Source organism: Gekko japonicus, unplaced genomic scaffold (genome assembly GCF_001447785.1).
Source record: "Gekko japonicus isolate JY-2015 unplaced genomic scaffold, Gekko_japonicus_V1.1 scaffold68, whole genome shotgun sequence".
NCBI lineage: Eukaryota > Metazoa > Chordata > Lepidosauria > Squamata > Gekkonidae > Gekko > Gekko japonicus.
Window position 1 is genome coordinate 300,714 of NW_015169175.1, and position 21,639 is coordinate 322,352.

At 43.3% G+C, this 21,639-nt stretch overlaps 2 protein-coding genes across 5 annotated transcripts in view; one reads left to right on the forward strand and one right to left on the reverse strand.

Moving 5' to 3' along the window:
* Positions 1–580: 580 nt before the first annotated feature.
* LAMTOR3 (late endosomal/lysosomal adaptor, MAPK and MTOR activator 3) lies at positions 581–15,912 on the forward strand. Of its 4 annotated transcripts, none has more exons than XM_015415984.1 (7): positions 581–666; positions 2,248–2,295; positions 3,205–3,239; positions 5,002–5,060; positions 6,908–7,041; positions 12,092–12,155; positions 15,139–15,912. In XM_015415984.1, the coding sequence occupies exons 2-7, from the start codon at positions 2,287–2,289 to the stop codon at positions 15,210–15,212; spliced, it is 375 nt and encodes a 124-aa protein (XP_015271470.1). In that variant the 5' UTR covers positions 581–666; positions 2,248–2,286; the 3' UTR covers positions 15,213–15,912. The 4 variants fall into 4 exon arrangements, with proteins under 4 accessions (XP_015271470.1, XP_015271472.1, XP_015271474.1 ...); XM_015415986.1 differs by lacking the exon at positions 581–666 and adding an exon at positions 680–744; XM_015415988.1 differs by lacking the exon at positions 581–666 and adding an exon at positions 994–1,018.
* A 3,060-nt stretch (positions 15,913–18,972) lies between these two features.
* The window catches only part of DAPP1 (dual adaptor of phosphotyrosine and 3-phosphoinositides), a 20,509-nt gene continuing 17,842 nt past the window's right edge, over positions 18,973–21,639 (reverse strand). The window contains exon 9 of the mRNA XM_015415960.1: positions 18,973–20,795. Within this exon, the coding sequence (XP_015271446.1) occupies positions 20,745–20,795 (51 nt within the window). The 3' untranslated portion in view covers positions 18,973–20,744. The remainder of the gene's footprint in view (positions 20,796–21,639) is intronic.

The following is a 21,639-nucleotide window of genomic DNA, read 5'->3' on the forward strand; positions in this document are numbered from 1 at the left end:
GGAAGGGAAAATAATTCCAGGTTCCCATAATGGCAAAACTATAGGTGGAACGAGTGCATTCTACAGCTCTACCTCCACATTTGTATTGTTACTTCGCAGCATACATTCCAATGATAACTTCAGGTGCTGTCATTGCTTCATGGCAGGTATAGCCTAGATCACGCACTCCTTCAGCAGGTAGGGAGAAGCAACCCTGTCCATGGAGAAAAAAATCTCTGCAGGTAAAGAACTAGCACATCAGGACCCACAGTGCTAATTTTCTACCTGCATTTATATATAATCCTTAAACATTTTCATAAACCCCACACTTTTATCATTTGTAGGCTATGTCTCAGATTGTGTTGAGGGCGTCCCAGTCCTTATGGGCATTTTCAGTCTCGAACTGAATCCGCTTCGCCTCCCACCCTTTCGCTTCTAACACAAACTACAGAGAAGAGGTTCACTATCGAGATGCCACGTCCTAGAACGGCAAATTAGGCACCCGAAGACAATGCGGGTCACTTCCGCTTTCCGTTTTGGCCGGAAGTTCCGGTCATATTGTCGTTCTGTTTTTATGACGACAAAGCGGAAGCGATGACCAGGAAGGAAAGACAGGAGTCGCCTGGTTGCTTTTTGACAGTCACATGACGGAGGCTTAAAGGGAACGGGACTCTGTGTTCAAGGCGGGTATGTGTGAGAAGGCTCTGGTATCGGAAATGGGGGGATTGAAATGCGTTGTAAACTTCATTGCTTAAAACGTGTGAGGTGTGTTAGTGCAGCTCAGTGCTCAAAACTATGGTGAAAGCGGGAACTGGTGGTAGTAGTAGCTTCTACCCCCTTTTCTTTTGCTCTAGGGACCTCAACAGAGAGCTTTGCCACAGGAGGAGGGATTTCTTTTAGGTGTTTACTTATGCTTAGCACGCTGATGCAAAGAGTATTAATATCGGTAGTTACTTTTTCCGTTAAGTGTAATTAGAGTGTTCGACGGGGAAGCCCTTTGTATTTAGTGGAATTGCTTAGAAGTGTGATGCAATTGCTGGTAAGCGTTTGATCTGAAACCAAAATGTCCTAGCCTAGGAACAGTGTTGTAAGCTAATTCTAATGAAACGTTCCTGCCAGTTTTTGTGCGTTTGCGCAGTTTTCTTAAGCTAACTTGTATGGAAGCCAATTCTGCCAGTTTCAGTGGGTTTTACTTCCAAACGGTTATGCTCATCATTGCAGTCTAAAGTAACTGCATTATTTTCATAGATTCCGGTGTGTGGCCGTGTTGTCTGTGTATCTACTACAAAGCTTTGTTGGTCTTCAAGGTGCCACTGGACTCAAACTTTGTTCTATATTATTTTCCGTTTATCTTGTAATGGAATGCTCCATAGGTGTGGTGTAGTGGATAAGAATGTCAGACTAGTATCTGGGAGTACCAGGTTTGAATCTCCACTTGTGTCTTGGAAGCTTCCAGTCATGTTGTCTCAGTGTAATCTACCTCACAGTGTTGTGAATATAAAATCAAGGAGGGAAGAACAGTGTAAGCTGTTTTTGATTGCCATTTGGGAGAAAAGCTTAATATAAATGAATGTATAAACACAAAATCTTACAAACGGTAGATGCTGCTTTTCAAGTTGCATCCCTGTTTTTGAAAGTGACTCCATCTTGAACATGCTGTAGCCTGTTAGCTGATCAAAATGAAAGGTCAAGACAACTGACTTGGGCTTTTCCTCATGCAAAAATATCTCTTTTTTTCCTTGCTCATTTTGTTCTTTTCACCTTAACATCCAGGAAAAATTCTGTTTTGTGATTATTTAAGTGGTCATAGTAACAAAGGTAATTTTTTTCTGGATTTTTCTTTTCTAATAGACCATTTCTTAATTGATTATTCTTTTTAATTTCTTATTCCTTTTCACTGTCCCATAATTGTGATCATTTTGTATTCCTTTGGTTCTATGACTTTTTGGTAGCCTTTGGGACTCATTGCCATGACCACTTGGCATATGGTCACTGTTAGGGGAAAAACAGCCTTAGCCATCTATCAAGTGAAGCCAACTGCCTTCAGTTTTTGTAGCTTTTATAGCCCATATGTATAAAGCCATAATCAATGCATATGTGTCAGCCTTTATGTAATTTGCCTAGCACAGGTTAAAATTGTCATGGGTTGATTTTTCTGCATAACCACCTTTGTGCTGGGGGCTTTCACTTCCTAGAACATAGTACCCAGTTAAGATGCATGGGAACAGCTAATCTAATCACAAAATATGTTAACTTTATTTTTTCCAGGAGTCTGGGCAATTCATTTGATTGTCACTGTTTAATAAGATGGCTGACGTAAGTATAAATATCATTGTAATGCATGCTTGGAATGGTTTTGCTTTGACCAGAAACCATTTTTGATCATAAGATCTCAGTAGACTTAGACTGTATAGGAATGTATTATAAGTAACTGTGTTTAAAAGGCAAACATTTTGTACCATTTCCTTTCTATGCCAGTTTGGTATAGTGTAGTGGTTGTGTGTGTGGACTCTAATCTGGGAGAACCGGGTTTGATTCCCCACTCCTCCACTTGCACCTGCTGGATGACCTTGGGCAAGCCATAGTTCTGATAAGAGCTGTCCTTGATAAAGAGCTGTTCCTGTCAGCGCTCTCTCAGCCCCACCTACCTCACAGGCAATGTTCCCTCTAAGCCATGGAGTCTTGTGAGCAAAAATCCTACTTTGTGAGCTACTGGCATTAAAGTTGTGAGCGAGCGATTTGGCTACTGCATCAGTTAGCTTGCTCTGGAGTCATCCTTCCTGAGCTGAGACAAAAATGTGTGAACTGGAGGCTAACAAACTGTGAGCTAGCTCACACTAACTCAGCTTAGAGGGAACACTGCTCACAGGGTGTCTGTTGTGGGGAGGGGAAGGGAAAGGCGTTTGTAAGCCACTCTGAGACTCCCTTGGGTAGTGAAGGGTGGGGTATAAATCCAATCTCCTCCTCCTCCTTCTATGCATGCTTGTTGAGTGGTATGGGGATTCCAGTTAGTATTAACAATTACGACTGCAGTCCAGTGCACATTTGTTTGGGAGTCAATTCTATTGGACATCATGGGACAAGTAAACATGTATCCAATTATACAAGTATGTAAGGAAGTCCCAGTTCATTTCCATTTAATTAAATGAAAATGGAACTGCATGACCTCTTGTATGTGACATAAATGACCCAAGAGATGAAGTTGTTTGTGTTTTCCTCTTCCAGGATCTGAAAAGATTTCTGTACAAAAAGCTGCCAAGGTAAAGTTCCTACTGAGATTAATGTTCTACTGTTGTGTGTGTCAAATATCCTAACTTCTTTCTGTGAAGCAGAACTTGAAAATAAGTCCCTTTTCTTTCCATGGAATTCATTGACAGTGAACATAGTGACATCAGCTAGCAAAGATGGCTTTAAAAAGGCATTGGATAGATTCATGGAGGAGAGGTCCCTCAATGGCTACTTGCCATGGTGACTAAGGGGAGCCTCCACATTCAGAGGTAATAACCTCTAGATATCAGTACTGGTAAGCTACATCAGGGGAAAGCCTTTGTATCTGTGCCCTGTTTAGTGGCTTTTGGTGGCAAATGGTTGGCCACTGTGCAAAATGGGTTAGTATACTAGATGGATCACTAATCTGATCCAGCAGGGTTGATATGTTCTGAACTATTCCTAAGGAAAGAGTCTGTTTCCAGCAAAAGCCTTTGGGAATATGCAATCAATCAATAGTGCAAGATGTCATATGAAAGCCCATGGTACAAAATGACATTTAATTTAACCCAAAATTGTCCTTGTACCAAATAATTAAAAGGTTTCCCTGTTATCCTTAAGCAGTCAGCTGACTGCGACAGCAGAGCAGGGAGAGAAGAGGATGTGATACCTGTGGCCACTATCAAGCCTGGCGGCCAACACCTGTAAGCATAACATGGGCTTACTGTGGGATCAACGGTGATTAGACCATGGGATCAGGAGAACAGAGGAGAATGCAGGACTACAGGGTTAGATGTTTGACAACACTCCCTTCCTTGCATACTGATGCAAACAACAAGCTAAGGATACATATATCTATGGTACAGATACTTGAAAAGCTACAAACTGATAAGATATTCATAAAGCCCATTTAATCACAAGAAGTTTTCTTCAAAAGCACTATTACTTGTAAGAGATCATTCTTTTATTGCTGAGAAACACAAGGCAGAAACCGAAGGACTGCAGTTCAGTCTGCTTCTACTGCTTTTGAGGCCTTCACCCTTCCCCCTGCAGCCCCTCATATGCTCTTGAAAGCCTTGCATGAATGCCAGGTTGGCTTCTAGAGGAGCAGCAGGCAAGACAGCAGTGGGAGAGTGGCGGCTGGAATGGGGAATCACCCACCCTAGAACACATCTGGAAATGCTTTCTGTTCACACACAATGGATGCCTGTTTGGATTGAAGCCACCCTTTAGTAATCTAGGTTTCAGTGGTTTTTTAGTACAAGATCTAGGCAGACGATTGATTTATTCATGAGTTGTAGACTGAAAGTGGGTTAACTCTGATATCATCCTCAGATATCTGACAAAGGGAGCTTTGACTCCTGAAAGTTTATACCCCGAAAATCTTGCTGGTCTCTAAGATGCTACTGGACTCAAATCTAGCTCTTTAATGGTTGTTACCCTTTTTTCCCCAAGGAGCTCCTGGTAGAGTCCATGAGGCAGTAGGTCTAGTGTAGCTGTGTCCAGCACCACTGAATCTTTTCAAAGGATCGGGAACAGAAAAAATCATCTGACCCTTACGCCCCGTGAAAGAACCCTTCGTGTTGAGTGGTGGCAGCAGTGCACTTGCGTATTGATTGTGTCCTAAGATTATTTTTCAGATAATACATTTCAGTCTTGAATTCCATGAATTAGCCTTAAAATGTCACCTGATCTTGAAGACTGTAACTGTTAAACGGATTAACTGAATGTTTCTTAAAAGCGAAATGCCAGCAGCAAAATGATAACCAGCCTTGCAAAGTGTTTTAAAGCGTACCCTATTCATTTTTCCCCCAGTGTTGAAGGACTTCATGCTATTGTCGTGTCAGACAGAGATGGTGTGCCTGTTATCAAAGGTAAGGGATAACTATGCATTTTTAGATAAGTGAATGCAAATTTCCAACAGGAGAATATTTATGCCCTTTACTCAACTGGACCATTGGAAAAAAATACTATGTTTCAGGAAGTTGTGTGTGCAAGCTACTTCCTCCGTGTTTCAGTGTTGGGTAATAGCGTGAACTGTTTATCCATGTATTGCTTCAGTGAAGACCAAAGGCATTCTTAAGCCTCTGTGATGTACTGAAAAAAAAAGCTGTTTTCAGGACTGCATGGATGTGATCTCAGATGTGAGGAGAATGCAAAGTGAAGCTACGGTAAAAACTTTGTGATTGGGCACTTAATTATCCAGAATGCTTAGTTACTTAGCATCACCCAGAGGGCAAGCTCTTCCCATTCAGCCCCCACACCCCTGCATCTTCAGGCATGCGTACACAGCATACTCCTTTGTTGCCAGTCAGCCAGTTTGATGCCTGTGGCCATTCCTGGGCTTCTGCTGACATCATCCCCAGATGTCTTCTTCCCCCTTAGCCTGCATTGGACTGTTGGGAGCCAGCTGTGCAAGAGGTCTTCTAGGCAACTCGCCCACTCGTCTGCCTGCTGCTTAGTTCCATGGCTCCAGGTGGGGGAGCTGTTGCCCTGATGTTTCGAGTGGGTTGTGTTGATGTGAATTCCTCTGGGTAGGAGCAGGGCAGAGTAGTAACCTTGAGTATCCAGCTCATTTGATTAACCCAGAGTGCTGAATAACAAAGCTCTTCCCACAAGTGCTGGATAACAATCTTTTATTGTAGTTGCTTGGCTTGTAAAACTTGACTTTCTCAAAGACCAAATTTTGAGTCCAGTTGCACCTTTAAGACCAACAAAGGTTTATTTAAGGTATGAGCTTTCGTGTGCATGCACACTTCCTCAGATATTTTGAAATGGAAGTTAGATGCCTCTACATAGGTGAACAGCAAATAGTATACAAGTTAATGAAGATGTTTTGACATATGCAAAGACTAAACAGCAATAACAAGCTAACTTCATACAGTCACCATTTGTTTGGATTTAATTGGGGGGGAAAGTGAAGCAATAAATGTCAAAATAGGAGATAGATGTGTAAAAGTATCCTTAATTATTAAGTGTAATAAACTGTGACTGTTGTTACACACCATTCATCTCAAACATGGAGTTAACTAACAACATCCTTTTCTTAGAGGTGGGGTGCAGTGTTATGTCAGAGAAATACATTCCAATATTCATTGCGTTACATTCACTATTCCAATATACTATTCCAAAAAAAATACACTAAAATACAGAGGATGTATAGCCCTTCCTGAGAATACATTTGTATGGACTGAATGAGTTTAGCATATGTAATGAGATAAGAAAACTATATCCTTGTTAAGTCCTAGGGAGGTTTTTGTTCCAACTGTTGTAATAACTTGTAATTCATCAATTTCCTTTTCCATTCTGTTCCTGAAGTTCCTTTGTAATAAAACAGCTACTTTGAGGTTACCCATTGAATGTCTTGGAAGGTTGAAGTGTTCTCCTACAGGTTTCTCAGTCCTATGATTGCTGTTTACACCAGTTGGTGTAGTGGTTAAGAGCAGCAGACTCTAATCTGGAGACCCAGATTTTATTCCCCACTCCTCCACATGAAGCCAGCTGGGTGACCTTGGATCAGTCACAGTTCTCTCAGAGCTCTCTCAGCCCCACCTACCTCACAGGATGTCTGTTGTGGGGAGAGGAAGGGAAGATGATTGTAAGCCGCTCTGAGTTACGTGCTTACGTGTAACTGCTACTCTTCAAAAAGGCCATACAGCACTAGCTGCTCTGCGTGAACGTATTTAGATGCTGGATGTCAAGTGTCCTTTTTTTGTTCTAGTTGCCAACGATAATGCTCCAGAGCATGCTCTTCGACCTGGTTTTTTGTCGACCTTTGCACTGGCAACAGATCAGGGCAGCAAATTAGGCCTCTCCAAAAACAAGAGTATTATCTGTTACTACAACACATATCAGGTAAGAGGTTCAGTATTTGTTTGCTTGTGGTGGGTGAATGGATTAGTTTTGAAAGTGATACAGTGTAGCTTAATATTGAGCATCCATTTCCATTTCAATCAAAATACGTCTGCACTGTATTCTTATATCCAGCAGTCAGTTTTGCCCAAGATGCAGAGTTTGTTTCAGTTCTTATTTTATTTATTTAATTAAGCTTATATCTTGCCCTATCCCACAAGTGGGCTCCGGGCAGCTCACAACATATAAAATAAAATTGGAATAAACATATAGTCAAAGCCAAATTAAAAATAATCAGATGGCAACTAAGATAACTAAGACAAAAAAGCGTTCACTGTTGACTGACTAAAGATACTGTTTACTATCAATCTGTGTAATACCCTTTTATCCCATCCTTCCTCCAAGAGGCTCAGAATGGCATACATTGTCCTTCTGTTCCATTTTAATCCTCACAACAGCCCTGTGAGGCGGGTTAGGCTGAGAGTGTTTGACCAGCCCAAAGGCACCCAGCAAGCTTCTATGGCACTGTGTGTTAATTTCAGCCCAGAACTTCTAGGCCCTCACCCAGCAGTCTCATCTCTACACCACATTGTGTCTTGGTGCTAGTGTATTCAAAACTGACAATGCTTTAATTCTGTGGTTAGCCCTTCCTTGCATGTGCCATGATCCAGCTGTTTGGCTGTTGTACCTGGACCTCTTGCATTCCATGGATTGTAGCGATGGGAGCTGAGGTGTGCGCTTTGCAGGAAATCAGCTTTTCCCAGTTCTCCGATTGCTCAATCAAAAGTTTTTGAAATTATGTATGGTGAGGAGGTTGAGGAGAAGATCTTGCTTCCGGGACTTCCGGCTTTGGCGACTCACGGACGGACGCACCTCATCAAGCTCTGATGGGTGAGATCCGTATTGGGGCAGTAAGGAGGCGGACCGGTTGATTTCGGCCTCCCCTGGAGCACTCCCGAAGCCACGGCTAAGGGATTGAGGCTCCTTTTTTCCCCGTTAGGTCCTGCTGTCCCGAGGCCAGCAATGGCACTCTGAGGCACACTCCGGAAACAGAGCAAGCAAAGGATCTAAGCAAAAGAGACCTTCTTTATGCTAATGACAACTATCTATGTTAAATGTGAGTGATGAAACTCTAAAATAATAAGCGCCAAATGGGAATCAGCAAAGAGACGGCAAAGCTTTAAAACTAGAGAAGGGGGGGAAACCCGACCAGAGGGGGAGGAGTAACCCTACCCTAGACAAAACAGCGAGAAAACTAACAAAACTTTAAAGCTAAGCCGAAATATTGTAAGGAGAACGCTACCTAACTCACACCGAGTGCAAAAGGCTACATTTTATATCGTAGAGAAGAATCCCAGAACTTCTAAGAACTTTCATCTTTAACATAAATAATGTCTCAACGAGGGGGAGAAATCACCCCCAGAGGAAAACCGTCTACAGGAACTGCCAGCTTAACATCACCAGTCACCAGACTGGAACCAGCTACAGATACAGCCAACACGATTTCTGAAGCACTGCACCCTCTGCTGGACCAGATGACTAACCTCAATAAGAACTTTGATGCGCTACAGAAAGAACTTAAAGAGACTAAGTTAAAATCAGAGAAGACAGCTAAAAAGCTGAAAAAGGTTGATTATAAGACAAAAGCACTGGACCAAAGAATGGAAGTAGCAGATAAAGAAAGAGCTTCTGAAAAACAACAATTACTACGACTACAAGTGGAAAGATCATTATACGTTTTAAGATTCCAAGATGTCCCAGAAAAGAAAGATGAAAATCTGAAAGAGATCTTAAGTGAAGCTTTGGCTCCCCTGGCAAAATGTAAACCTGAAGTACAACAAGCAGATATGGACATGGTCTATCAAACTTATCCAGAATTTGTCAAGAAAAATAACCTGCCGGGGAAATACCTGTAAAATTTTCTAAAAGATTAACAAGAGACTTGATATTCAAAACAACTAATGGGATAACTCTAAAAGTTCAAGAAGAAGAAACCAAAATATTAAAAGATGTTCCATTTGAGATATGGAAGAAGAGGAAACAATACAGAAACGTCACATCATTTTTACAGGGAAACTCAATCCCTTACCGATGGATTATTCCAGAAGGACTTATTTTTAACTTTAAAGGGGGAAAAGAGAAGATCGATTCTCTTACTAAGGCTGAACTATTTCTGAAGCAGCACCAAAGTCCAGCGAACAAAGGAAAAGCAGACGACAACAACGATACAGAAGATAAAAGTGATCAAGAAGAGATAAGCAGTGGCAGTTTCTCCTCCACTTCTGCATCTACAGGCAAGATTTTTGACTCTGAATCTGAATTGGGGGTGGCTGCCCCCAGAACATATAAGGTCAAACTCCCCTGGGAGAAGAAGAAGAAACATAAAGGGGGGAAAGCAACTAAATGAAGATCTGAGAATCTCCTTTGTACTTTATACGTAATAATGCACATTTATGCTATTTTATTATATTTTACTCTTTCTGTATACCTTTTCTTTACAAAGCTAACTAACATTGTGTAATCTTAATTACTAGGGAAATATCAAAAAATCGAAATTAGACCATCAATGATCCTTGCCTACTCTATAAGGTTGTAGTGTGTAGAATGTAGGATGTAGAGATAAAAGCAATAAAATCATTAAAAAGAGAAGCTCTTGCTTCTTTGCATGTGCTGCCTTTTAACATTGGTTGGACACATGGAACTCACTGCCACAGGAGGTGGTGGCAGCTACAAGCATGGACAGCTTCAAGAGGGATTGGGTAAGCATATGGAGCTGAGGTCCATCAGTGGCTATTAACCACAAGGTATAGATAGGAACTCTCAGTCTGGGGCAAGTGATGCACTGTACTCTTGGTGCTTGGGGGGGGGGGGCAACAGTGGGAGGGCTTCTAGTGTCCTGGCCCCACTGCTGGACCTCCTGATGGCACCTGGTATTTTTGGCCACTGTGTGACAGAGTGTTGGACTGGATGGGCCACTGCCCTGATCCAGCATTGGCTTCTCTTATGTTCTTATGACTGGCAAAGGCCCTGACTATGCACTTGGTAAACCACAAAAATCTGAGCATACTGGTCGCACTGTGGGAGTTGACACTTGTTGGCCTCTATGCAAGTAGGTCCCCCTGCAAACATGATAGGCATGTGTGTATTGAGATCAGCCAGGCATAATGTGGGAGGCAGCACCAGGAAAAGCCAGCCTCTTCAAAGTGAGCCAAATATCTGCCTAGTGCTCTGGTTGTTGGGAAACCGGGAATTAGATAAGCATATGGAGCAGAGGTCCATCAGTGGCTATTAGCCACAAGGTATAGCTAGGGGCTCTGGGGCAAGTGATGCTCTGTCTTCTTGGTGCTTGGGGGGGGTCAACAGTGGGAGGGCTTCTAATGTCCTGGCCCCACTGCTGGACCTCCTGATGGCACTGGTATTTCTGGCCACTGTGTGACACAGAGTGTTGGACTGGATGGGCCTTTGGCCTGATCCAACATTGGCGTCTCTTATGTTCTTATGTTCCATCCCTCAAGCATTACGGCTGAGGAGTTTGCAGCGGCATAAGTGAATTGGGCGTGGCTTTGACAGACTAGATTAATTTCTCCCCACCCATACGATACGTTCGGTGTGCCCTGTAAAAATGAAGGTTTATGTATATAAAATGAATGTGTGTATGTATATATGACAGCCCCACGATTATGGAATCACCTCCCCAGGGAGATGCAATTGGCCCCCTCACTCTCAGTCTTTAGGGGGCAGCTGCAGACTGGTTTATGTAGGATGGCATTTGATTTGTTTGTTCTTTCGATTTTTAAATTGTGATTTTCAATTCATGGCCCTTTTATTTTTGCAGATTGGAAAGACTTTAAAGAATATTTAGAGAAATATTGGGATGTAAAGAACAACTTACTTTGCTTTGAGAACTATTGAACAACTTTCTTTGCTTTGATAGTTATAGAAAAATAAATGATGTATAAGCACAATAGTAGAAAGATATGCTACCTGTAGAATTTGATTAAAGAGTAAAGAGAAAAAGAAGAGAATTCAAGATGTGGGCTGGAGATTAGAGCACTGTGGGAAGTCCGAAAGGGTGAGGAACTAGGAGAAATGGCTGTATGATATTTACTAGTGTGATCTATGTTTGACCTATTAATATATCCTAATAAATTGGGTTTAAAAAAAAAAAATCATGGCCCTTTTATGTGTTTTACGTATTTTTATGTTTATGTTCCATTTATATTGTAAGCTGCTGTGAGTTCGGTAAGGTAGAAAGGTGGCTAATAAATGTTTTAAATGAAAAATAAAAATATATAATCCCAGCAGCATGCAAACTATGGTAATACCCTGCTGTGTGAGCAGGATTCCACACCTTGCAGCGTTTGCTGATGGCTGAATGGCAGAACATCTGCTTTCCAAGGAGCAGGTCCCTGGTTCAATCCCTGGCATCTTCTCCAGTTAAAAGGACCAGGTCGTAGGTAACATGAAAAACCTCTTTCTGAGACCCTCGAGAGCTGCCCGTCAGAGAAAATACTTTCCTTGAAAGCCCAATGATATAAAGCAGCTTTAGAAGGGGACTGTTTAACTGCAATTGTGCAGCACCGTTAACTGGGGTTTTGAACATCATATTAACACTGTTCGAAGCCATCTTTTCTTTCTCTCTCTCTCTCTCTCTCTCTCTCTCTCTCTCTCTGTCTCTCTCTCTCTCTCTCTCTCTCTCTCTCTGTGTGTCTCTCTCTCTTTCCCCCTCTCTCTCGCTCTCTCATGCGCACGCGAATCGCTTAGAATACCTGTTTGTATTATCTTGTAAAATTTGTTTTTATGTTTTTTCATTTTTTCAAGTTTTTTCATTTATTTAATTCGATTTTTATCCCGCCCTCCCTGCAAGCAGGCTCAGGGTGGGTTACAAATCACAAAGTAACGATATAATCAAATACTTAAGACTATATTTCTCACAAAACACAAATCAGACACAAACAGGGTGGATTCACCTCAAAGTATAACTTGTGAACTGTCAGGAAAAGGCTTCTTAACTGTATAGTAGTTTTTGAAGTCACTGTCTCCTTTCTTGCAGGTGGTTCAGTTCAATAGGTTACCATTGGTAGTCAGTTTCATCGCTAGCAGCAATGCCAATACAGGTATGTTTTCAGGATCAAGAAATGTCTTCAGCATCCAGATTGCTAGGCTTAATTACATTGTACAGTATGCTCCTGCCAACCTAGCAGTTCAAAAGCAAGAAATTGCAAGTAGATAAATCGGTAGTGCTTCGGTGGGAAGGTAACAGCATTCCGTGCACCTCGGCGTCTAGTCACGCCGGCCACATGACCACAGAAACCTCTTTGGACAGCACTGGCTCTTCGGCTTGGAAACGGAGATGAGCTCTGCACCCTAGAGTCGGATTCGACTGGCTTTCGAGCAAGGGAAACCGTTACTTTTATGATATATGTGTTAAGGCAGTGATAGTGGCCTGGGAGCAACCTGTGGCTCTTTGACCTGCCACCTGTGGCTCTTCTGAGCGCCATTCCCCATTTTTTAGGAAAGCGGGCATGCCTAGGCTGGCCGGTGTTTCACAGTTAGCACAGAGAGAGATTCTAACCACCCACCAGTCTCTTGTGATACTAGAGTCCCACTTGAAGGGTCCTTTTAACATCCAGTCTGATGAAGAGTTCTGGAGAGCATGAAAGCTGGCATGTGCTTTTGTGTCATAAATCTGAATTGCAAGCCCTTCCCTGCACTCCAGAGACCCAGAGGCTGGCTAAGGTTCAACAGAGGGAGGGAAAGACAGAAGCCTACATGCTCAGATCGACTCTCGTAATTTAAAAAAATACATAGTTCTGCCTTCAACATTAATACTGGTATTTTATCGTATGTGTGTTTGGTGAGGTGGCACACAGGGCTTTCAGTACTCATGTGGCTCTTTTGGTTGATGGGAACTGCAAATGCCCTGACCTGAATGGGCCCAGACTAGCCCAATCTCTCCAGAGCTGGGTTGCTCAACAGGGTTGGCCTTGGTCAGTACTTGGATGGGAGACCACCAGGGACGTCCAGGGCGCCTAGACAGAGGCAGGCAACGGCAAACCACCCCGTGGGTTCGCCTTGAGACAGCTGTGACTTGACGGCACTTTCCACACCCCGTTATGGATGTGGCTGTTTGTGAGCCGTGGAGTGACTAGTCCTCTATTTAAGGTATCGGTCTGTTTGGGGGGAGTGGGGGAATCGGTTCTGCAGAAGTGGCCAAGAGTGGCATACAGTGTTCCCTCTAAGCTGAGTTAGTGTGAGCTAGCTCACAATTTTTTAGCCTCCAGCTCACACATTATTGCCTTAGCTCAGGAAGGATGGCTCCAGAGCAAACTAATTGATGCAGCAGCCAAATTGCTCGCTCACAGCGTTAATGCCAGTAGCTCACAAAGTAGAATTTTTGCTCACAAGACTCCACGGCTTAGAGGGAACATTGGTGGCATCTGCTCACAGTGCCAGGCACTGAGGCTTAGACCCAAACAGCTGTAGTGGCATCCTGTGCCAAGGCCAGCAGCGCAGGGCTAGACAGCTCCATTTGCCACTGAATGGGAAAAGGGAGATCAGTTGCTTTAGTGCTTGGTCGCTAGGGCTGCCAGATAGCCCGCGAGGGCATTGGCTCTGGGTGACCTCTGCGGCAGAAGAGAACCCCCCCCCCGCATTCTAACGTCCCGGCGTTTACTCAGCTGGCCCAGATCCCATGTTACTCCTCGCTGAATTCAATTCTCGAGCCTCTTTTTCCCCCCAGCCCCACCCCCAACAGTAACGATTCCTTTAACTCCTCCACCAGCAGAAGATTGTAGAGAGTTGCTAGTTTAGTCCTTCTGGGAAATAAACAGTCTCTTCTTGTCTCTTTAATTCATCTTCGTCAACTTAAAGAACTCCCAGCTATTTTCCTTGCCCCTTGAGTAGTGGCTTTTGTAAGGGGGCAGTAATACCAGATTCATGAAAGGAAACATTTAGCTTTAGTTGAAATTAAAGCCTTCTAGCCATTGATCGTGGTGGTGAAAAGTGCAGTCAAGTCACAGCTGACTTACGGCGGCCCTGCAGAGTTTTCAAGGCAAGAGACGTTCAGGGGTGGTTCGCCACTGCCTGCCTCCGCATCACGACCTTGGTATTCCTTGGTGGTCTCCCCTCCAAATACTAACCAGGGCCAACCCTGCTAAGCTTCTGAGATCTGATGAGATCGGGTTAGCCTGGGCTAAAGCCATTGATTGTCTAAAGGGAAAAAACTATAGTGAGCAAATTTATATAATAACCACCGAGTACGCAAAGCAAAACTTTCAGGGGGTGGCCATGTTGGTCTGTAGTAGAAGAGCTGGATTCAAGTTCAGTAGCAGCTTCGAGACCAACAGGATTTTCAGGGTAGAAGCTTTCAAGACTCTGACTCTCAGAAGCTTATAATCTGAAATTTGTGTTGCTCTCTAAGCTGCTCCTGGGGAGAAAAAAACTTTTGTCCCATTGGCTATTCACTATTAACATATCCTAGCCATGCCCTGGCCAGGATAGCCTGATCGTGGAAGCTAAGCAGGGTCAGCCCTGGTTAGTCCTTGGATGGGGAACTACCAACAACCTCCAGGGTTGCTACGCAGAGACAGGCAATGGCAAACCCTGACTGAAAGTCCTTTGCCTTGAAAACCCCATGGGGTATGTCAGCTACAGCCTGATGGCAAATGCCAGGCAAGCTGAACAATGGCAAGAGAAACTGATTCCGCATCTTTTACCTACCCAGGAAGCCCGTGTTGTAGCAGATCTTGCTGTGAAAGTGCTCTCAAAGACAGGCTCGGGAAGCCAAGACAGTAGACATTGCCGCTCCCAACAGAAGGGAGGTTCCCTTTGGTGCCAAGCCTGGATTCTGTTTCACCTCTTTGCAGGGTTTGGCCTTCAGGCATCTACTGTGCTGCTGGGAGAATGGCTCTCATTTAAATACTGCTCACTTCTGTACCAGAAAGTTGAAGTGAAATTTAGTGTCTTTCCCCCCTCAAATGCTTGTTTTCAGGTTCATCTGTAAAGGGAGGGTGGCCAATAAATGCTTACAAATGCATTCTTTCCTGTATTCTATAACAATTTTGTTCTTCTGCTTCCCCCCCCCCCCAATGTTTGCAGGGTTGATTGTAAGCTTGGAAAAAGAGCTTGCACCCTTGTTCGAAGAGCTGTGGCAGGTTGTGGAGGTATCTTAATCGAATCCATCTGCAGAATACAACATCTCCTCAGTACCAAACAAAAGAGAAAGTCAGTCCTTCTCAATGACCTGCCATGCAAATGTCACTTCCTCATGTTCTAAATTTAAAAAGGAAGATTCTTCATTGTGCTACATCTGAAATCACAAAGTAATATGATTATAAAGCAAGACTGGGAGAGGTGGGCTGTAACTGCATTCATTAAACTATGGGGAACTTTGAGCAACTCCCATGGAGTTAACCTCAGGCAATGCATTGTGCAGATCATATTTCATGAAGTGTCCAAAGCAGGAAAAATGGGGTTTGATCAAATATGGTACCCACGGCTTCCCTCCGCCTTCTAGGCTGTCGTTCTAGAAACTGGGAGAAAAACATTATTTTAACATTATCTTGCAATGATCTCATTACAAGGGGAAATTTTGCTGGCACTGATAGGCAGTTGGTTACTGCTGTTGTTGGTTTTTTAAAAAGACCTAATAGACAGCTGACTGCTTTTTAACAGACACTTGCTAGCTCTTCAGCACTTTTGGTGTGGAAATCAAAGTTCTCAGTTGTTGTTTGTTCTCTCTCTACATATTTCCTTGTAAAATACAAGGAGGATAAAATCTGTGTCATCCCAGTGGTCACTGATGTCTGAGTACATGGCAATGGTGGTGCTTTGTGGGCTCACACTTGTTTTGCTGCCTCATTTACCTTTGCTTGTTCCTAAACGAATTTAAATAAACATATTTATAAGATATGCACCCTGATCTGTTTCTTAAAACATGGCACTGTGACTTGCATCCTTTGATACATAATGCTGCTGTAATTAGCATGACAAAAATGTGCAACCTGGGTAAAGATATTTGTTTTCCTTCCTGGGCGAGTTTGCTGGTGAAAATACAGGGCTTGTGAAAAGAACCCCAGAAAGAATATGAGGACACAAAGGAATACTCCGGAAAGGGATAGTTGTGCCCCGTAGGTTGAGTGTTCGGTGGACTTGGCCTTAGTGTTTTGTTCCCTCTGCATCCACACATTCCTCTTGCCCAGGGGTCCCCAACAGCGTGCCCACTGACACCTTTCCAGTCACTCATCAAGTGTTAGAAAGTGAGGGGGGCCAGGTGGGGCTCCTGCCCAGCAGGACTTCTGATTGGCCATTGGAGATCTGATGGGCTGTGCAGGGTAACATAACACTGTTTCCGTGGAAGTCACACTGTTGCCCTCAGAGTGAAAGGCATCACCTAGATTTCTCAGTCCTCTATTTTGAGAGCCAGCACAGTGTAGTGGTTAAGAGTGGCAGACTCTAATCTGGAGAACCAGGTTTGATTCCTCAACTCCTCCACAGGAAGCCAGCTGGGTGACCTTGGGTTAGTCATGGTTCTCTCAGAGTTCTCTCTCAGCCCCACCTACCTCACAGGCTGTCTTGTGGGGAGAGGAAGGGAAGGTGATTGTAAGCTGCTCTGAGACTCCAAGCGAAGGGTGGGGTATAAATCCACTTCCTCCTCTTCACCATCTTCTCCTCCTCTTTCTCCATCTTCTCCTCCTCCTCCCAGTGTACTTTTAAAAATCACTCTTCTTGACCCCTGCACCTGGGCTTCCTCCATGTGTGGTTCTGCTGCCTGCAGCAGCCATTTACAATTGTGCCAACCACCCTGTATCAGAATTCCCAAGGTGCTCACAGACTCAAAAGGGTTGGGGAACCCTGCTTTGCCACAAGGACTCTTCCATTGGTACGAGAGCATCTTGTGCCAGCTAGAAGGTTCTTCACTGAAGGAATGTGTGAACACCAGTGAAACAAAATTAGAGAATCCTACCCAATGTTTTAGTCCCTGATTGTTGGTTTTTATACCCTGCTTTTCTTTTTAAGGGGCCTCAAAGTGGCTTACAATCGCCTTCCCTTCCTCTCCCCACAACTGACAGCCTGTAAGTTAGGTGGGGCTGAGAGAGCTCCGAGAACTTGTGACTGGCCCGAGGTCACCTAGCCGGCTTCATGCGGAGGAGTGGGGAATCAAACCTGGTTCTCCAGATTAGAGTCCACTGCTCTTAACCACTACACCATGCTGGCTCTCAAAATAGAGGACAGAAGTCTAGGTGATTATTTTCACTCTGAGGGCAATTGTGTGATTTCCTTCATGATGTACTTTTTCCCATGTGGTTTACACTTGTGCCAAAAAAGTATGAAATAGGTTACAAATAGAAATGTAAGTGGTGGTGTCTGATTCCGATGCATCTGTCTGGAAACCAGTCTGGGTATTCGGTTACGGTTGCATGCATTAGTGAAAAAATATACATTTGGCTGCTTTATGTACAAAAACCTAAGACTGAAAATTTGTCCTTAGTTTAAAATCCTTCCAGTTTTAGGTTCTTCAAGAACATGTACTTTCAGACTGCACTTCTCTGTTTTATAAACAAATATAAAAGTAATTTGCAATGGGAGGATGAAACCTAACCTTGTCTACAGTAAAATGTAACCTTGCCTAAGAAAAACAGGAGCCATTTTTTAACTAGAGCGTATGAGGTAACAAAGATTTCAAAGCTGCACAGAATATAACTTGCTGCAGAACTTGGGGTAGATCCAGACTAAATTTTCTGTTCACACGAGAGACACTTCTGTCAGGGGAACAGAACCCTCCTGCATGTGTACCTTGCTGCATAACAGAAGGTGCCGTGCAAAGAGAAAAAATACTGTCTGAATGTAAAGTTTAGAGTAGGGAAAAATTGAAGGTAGTAGAGGGCTTAAAAAGGGGGGAGAGGTGGTTTATTTTTCAGTTGTAGCAGGTGATTTTGCATCCTTGATCATGCTGTTTGTTTATTTATTTATGGGGGGAGGTTATTCCACCCTCCCCAAACGGGCTCAGGGCGGATCACAACAATTTTATTTATTTAATTCACTCATGCCTTTCCTGTCTCCCCAGTGGGGACCTAGAGCAGGTTACATCATTTTCTTCTCCATTTTAGCTTCACAACAACCCTGTGAGATAGGCCAGGCTGAGAGTGAATGCCTGGCCCAAGGTCACCCAACGAGCTTCCACGGCAGAGTGGGGATTTGAACCTGGGTCTCCCAGCTCCTAGTCTGACACTCTAACCACTACACAACACATAATGATAAAGGGTTGGATCCAAACCATGCCTGAAACCACTGCAGTGCATTGTTGAAGGCAAGGAATTACTTGGAATATGCATAGGTCTTACTGCTGTTGGTTCTTTCTTTGACAGATCAGAGAAGAAAATATTACCAAGTTTGGATTCTAGAAATTACAGTGATTATGCAACTTGTTCAATGATATGGAACTGGACGTTATGATAGTTCTACTTCATCAAATAAGCTGTATAAATAGCCTTTTTTTTTAAACAAGGTGATTTAACAGCTAAAACAATTATATGCGTGTATATCCAGTTTCCCCAAACTCAAATTTTCTTGAGCGATAAAAAAGCTTTCTTACTTCTGATTGAAATCTGGAGTTGGAACAAGATAGGCTGGACTAGCAAACATGGGGGTGCCCTTTTCAAACACCTGGAATGATGAAACTGCCACGGGGATCAGCAGTTGGGCAATAGTGAATGGTCTGAGTTCTGTCTCACCTATGATGATAAAGACGTTTACTTCTGGAATAGCTCTCTGTGAAACCAGCCAATGCTTCTAAAATAGCGCACACAGTAATGTTGTTTTTTTTCTCTTTTGTTATCAGTTTATTAGAAATTTACAATAAGGATACAAGAATATATGAACTCTTGCTGCTCCTGCTACATTTATGAAAAACTCTACCGTCTTCTGGTCCCATTCTCTAGTTTGCTGTATTCACAGTTTATTTTGAAATGTTTCCAAGGCTAAACACAAGACTGTTTCTAAAAGGGTGTAAAAAGATGAAAATCTAACCAATATAGTAATAGTATCCAACTATCTCATCTTTCTGGAGAAGAGTTCTCTTACCATGATCAGTAACTATACCTAGTAAGGCACACATACACATACATTCTCACTAATGCATACCTACAATTGCTTTTGCTGCTGTTGGGCCCATCCAGGATACTTTCCCCAAAGGCAGGTGATATGTCTTCATGTGTGTCAACCGTGGCCTTTAAATGTGTGTAGGATAGTTTTGGTGCTATCGGTATAACAACATTTCATAGTATGCCAAATACATGTGCTCTGCTCCAAAACTGTGCATATGTTCTGGATTCCATTGATGCAATGGGAACATTTCCCGGATCTAGTGATGTTGTCAGATACAAAGTGTCCCAAGTGTCATTTGCACTGCAGACTGTGAATTGAGAAATGTACATAGTTCCATTTGCACTGTGATGCAAACGCCCACCTCCAGTCCCTCTCTTAGGTTGTATGCACACTGTTGTACACAACTGTATTACAGTGGGGCAAGATAGTTTAAAAAACATAAATTTAGGTTCATAGAGGTGTTTTTGCTATTCTTACCCACCCATCCACATTTTATTTGCTTTATGGTATACCCAGGGATTGTTTTGGGGAGGGGCAGGGGAGAAATATAAGCCTACCATAGAAAGGAATCTTTCCTCTAAATGGCTGTAATACAAAAGTAAGTATAAAACCAATTTGCTTTGAACAGGCATAAAACAACAGAACATGCTATTGCTGTTGGTAAGATTAGGAGTTTTAAAAACCTAAACGGCAAACTTCATGAGACAGCATTCCGTTGGGTCAAAAGCACCACACATGATGCTCTGTTTACATATGGAAGCTTTTTAGTTCCCCACTTGCCATGGCAGCCACCTCTACCCCACCCAACAAAAGTCAGTAATAATCATGGTTCTTCCAAAGCAGTACCCTGTGAGGTTTACAGGACAGGCCTGCTGCTGTCTGAAAGGACTGAGCCTTGGTCCTTCTTTATCACGACCACTCGTACTCATTGTTTTGGAAGCTATAGCAGACCGGGTTAAAACTACTTTCTTTGTCGTGTGCATGCAGTTTATGCTTGAGAAACTGGAGGAAATTACTGGGAACATGTAGAGTACGCCAGGGTTTTTAGAACTGAAGCTTTCACAGGTCATTCCGTGGCTGATACTATGAAATATCCAAGTCCTTTGAGTTAACTGCTCACAACTCAAGGGCTTTCATTCATTCTGGACGACTGGAATTATCCACAAAGAAAAGAAGTGATGTGTGGCAGCAAAGACTGGAATACACAATACTTTACGGTGCTGTCCAATGCAGAAAACAGGGTGTTGGCCATCATCACGTCAAGATTTGATAATGATCAATAGTTTAGATGGGTTTTTTTTTTTTAAAAAGTTATACAAATTCATGGAGGGTAGTTTCCTCAGTTAAGTATTAGCTCCAATAGATAAAAACGGACCTTCGGTCTTCAGAGGCAGGATTCTTCTGAAGAAAGACATCAGGGTTGGCTAGCTCCATCATACCATCATCATTGAGAGTCCTAGTAGCATCCGGATGGTCCTGGGGTTGATGGATCTCTGGTCTGACCCAGCATGGCAGTACTTCTTGATGGCAGACTTGATGGAGCATCAGCTTGAACTAGCATGATGGGCCACGTGCAGGCAAAGTTCCTATGGGCATACCTATGGCTTGAGTGTGCCATCACGCTGTCGGGCTTGTCTTCTTATCTGTGACTAAACAAAATAAAAAAACAGCAACCATTTTTAGGTAACTGTGAATTTTGAACAGTGTCCCATAATTTTAGGCACTTAGTACTTATACGAAGAGCTGGACCTGTGAAGACTTGTACAGAAGGGGAGTTCCAGTCCTCCACCCCTGCCGTCCCACTTCCTGACACTGGCTCCGTTTCCCACCTTTGCTGCTGTTTCTTTTCTGTGGCTCTGGCTGTTCCTTCCCCGCTTATCTAATCATACACATCTCAGCCTGTCCATAATATGCAAACGAAAAGGTTTTGCATCCTTAATTTCCCACAGGACAGAGAGGGGTAGAAGAAACGCTAGCTGCAGAGCAGCCAGTTTCAAAGAGCAAGGATCAGTGGAAGCTGAAGAGTACAACCTTCTCCACAGCGCCAAGGCAAATTGAGGCTGCACAGGCCTGTAATTTGCACTTTGTGGATTGACCAAAGGCATGACTTCCATTGCCTCTGTTTGAGCTTCCAGACCACTGTTTCACATAGCTCAGTATTCTCTCTACTCTGACCGGTAGCACCATTCTAGGGTCACGGGAGAGAAAGGTCTTGTTTTGCTACTGAAGATCCTCTTGAAGAGGAGGTGGCAGGGATCGGATCTAGATTCTTCTACCTGCAAAGCAGGTGCTCTACCACTGAGGCACAGGCCCTCCCCACTGATTCAAGGGGCCACCGCAGTGCTTTCCAAGGAGCTGCACTTGGAAAAATAAATTGTAGATGCTCTGATTAATACGCAGAATCTCCGTCTGGATTTTTTGTATGCCAGTTTATATGGTCATTTTTCTCTTTTCAATACTAGTGAGGCCAGAATGGAAATTTAGCCTGATCCA

Bases quoted from the DNA above. Each gene is read 5' to 3' on its own strand.
- LAMTOR3 (XM_015415984.1), top strand. The intron at 3,240-5,001 runs GTAAAGTTCCTA...TTTTTCCCCCAG, and splicing joins CTGTACAAAAAGCTGCCAAG to TGTTGAAGGACTTCATGCTA. The intron at 12,156-15,138 runs GTATGTTTTCAG...CAATGTTTGCAG, and splicing joins TAGCAGCAATGCCAATACAG to GGTTGATTGTAAGCTTGGAA.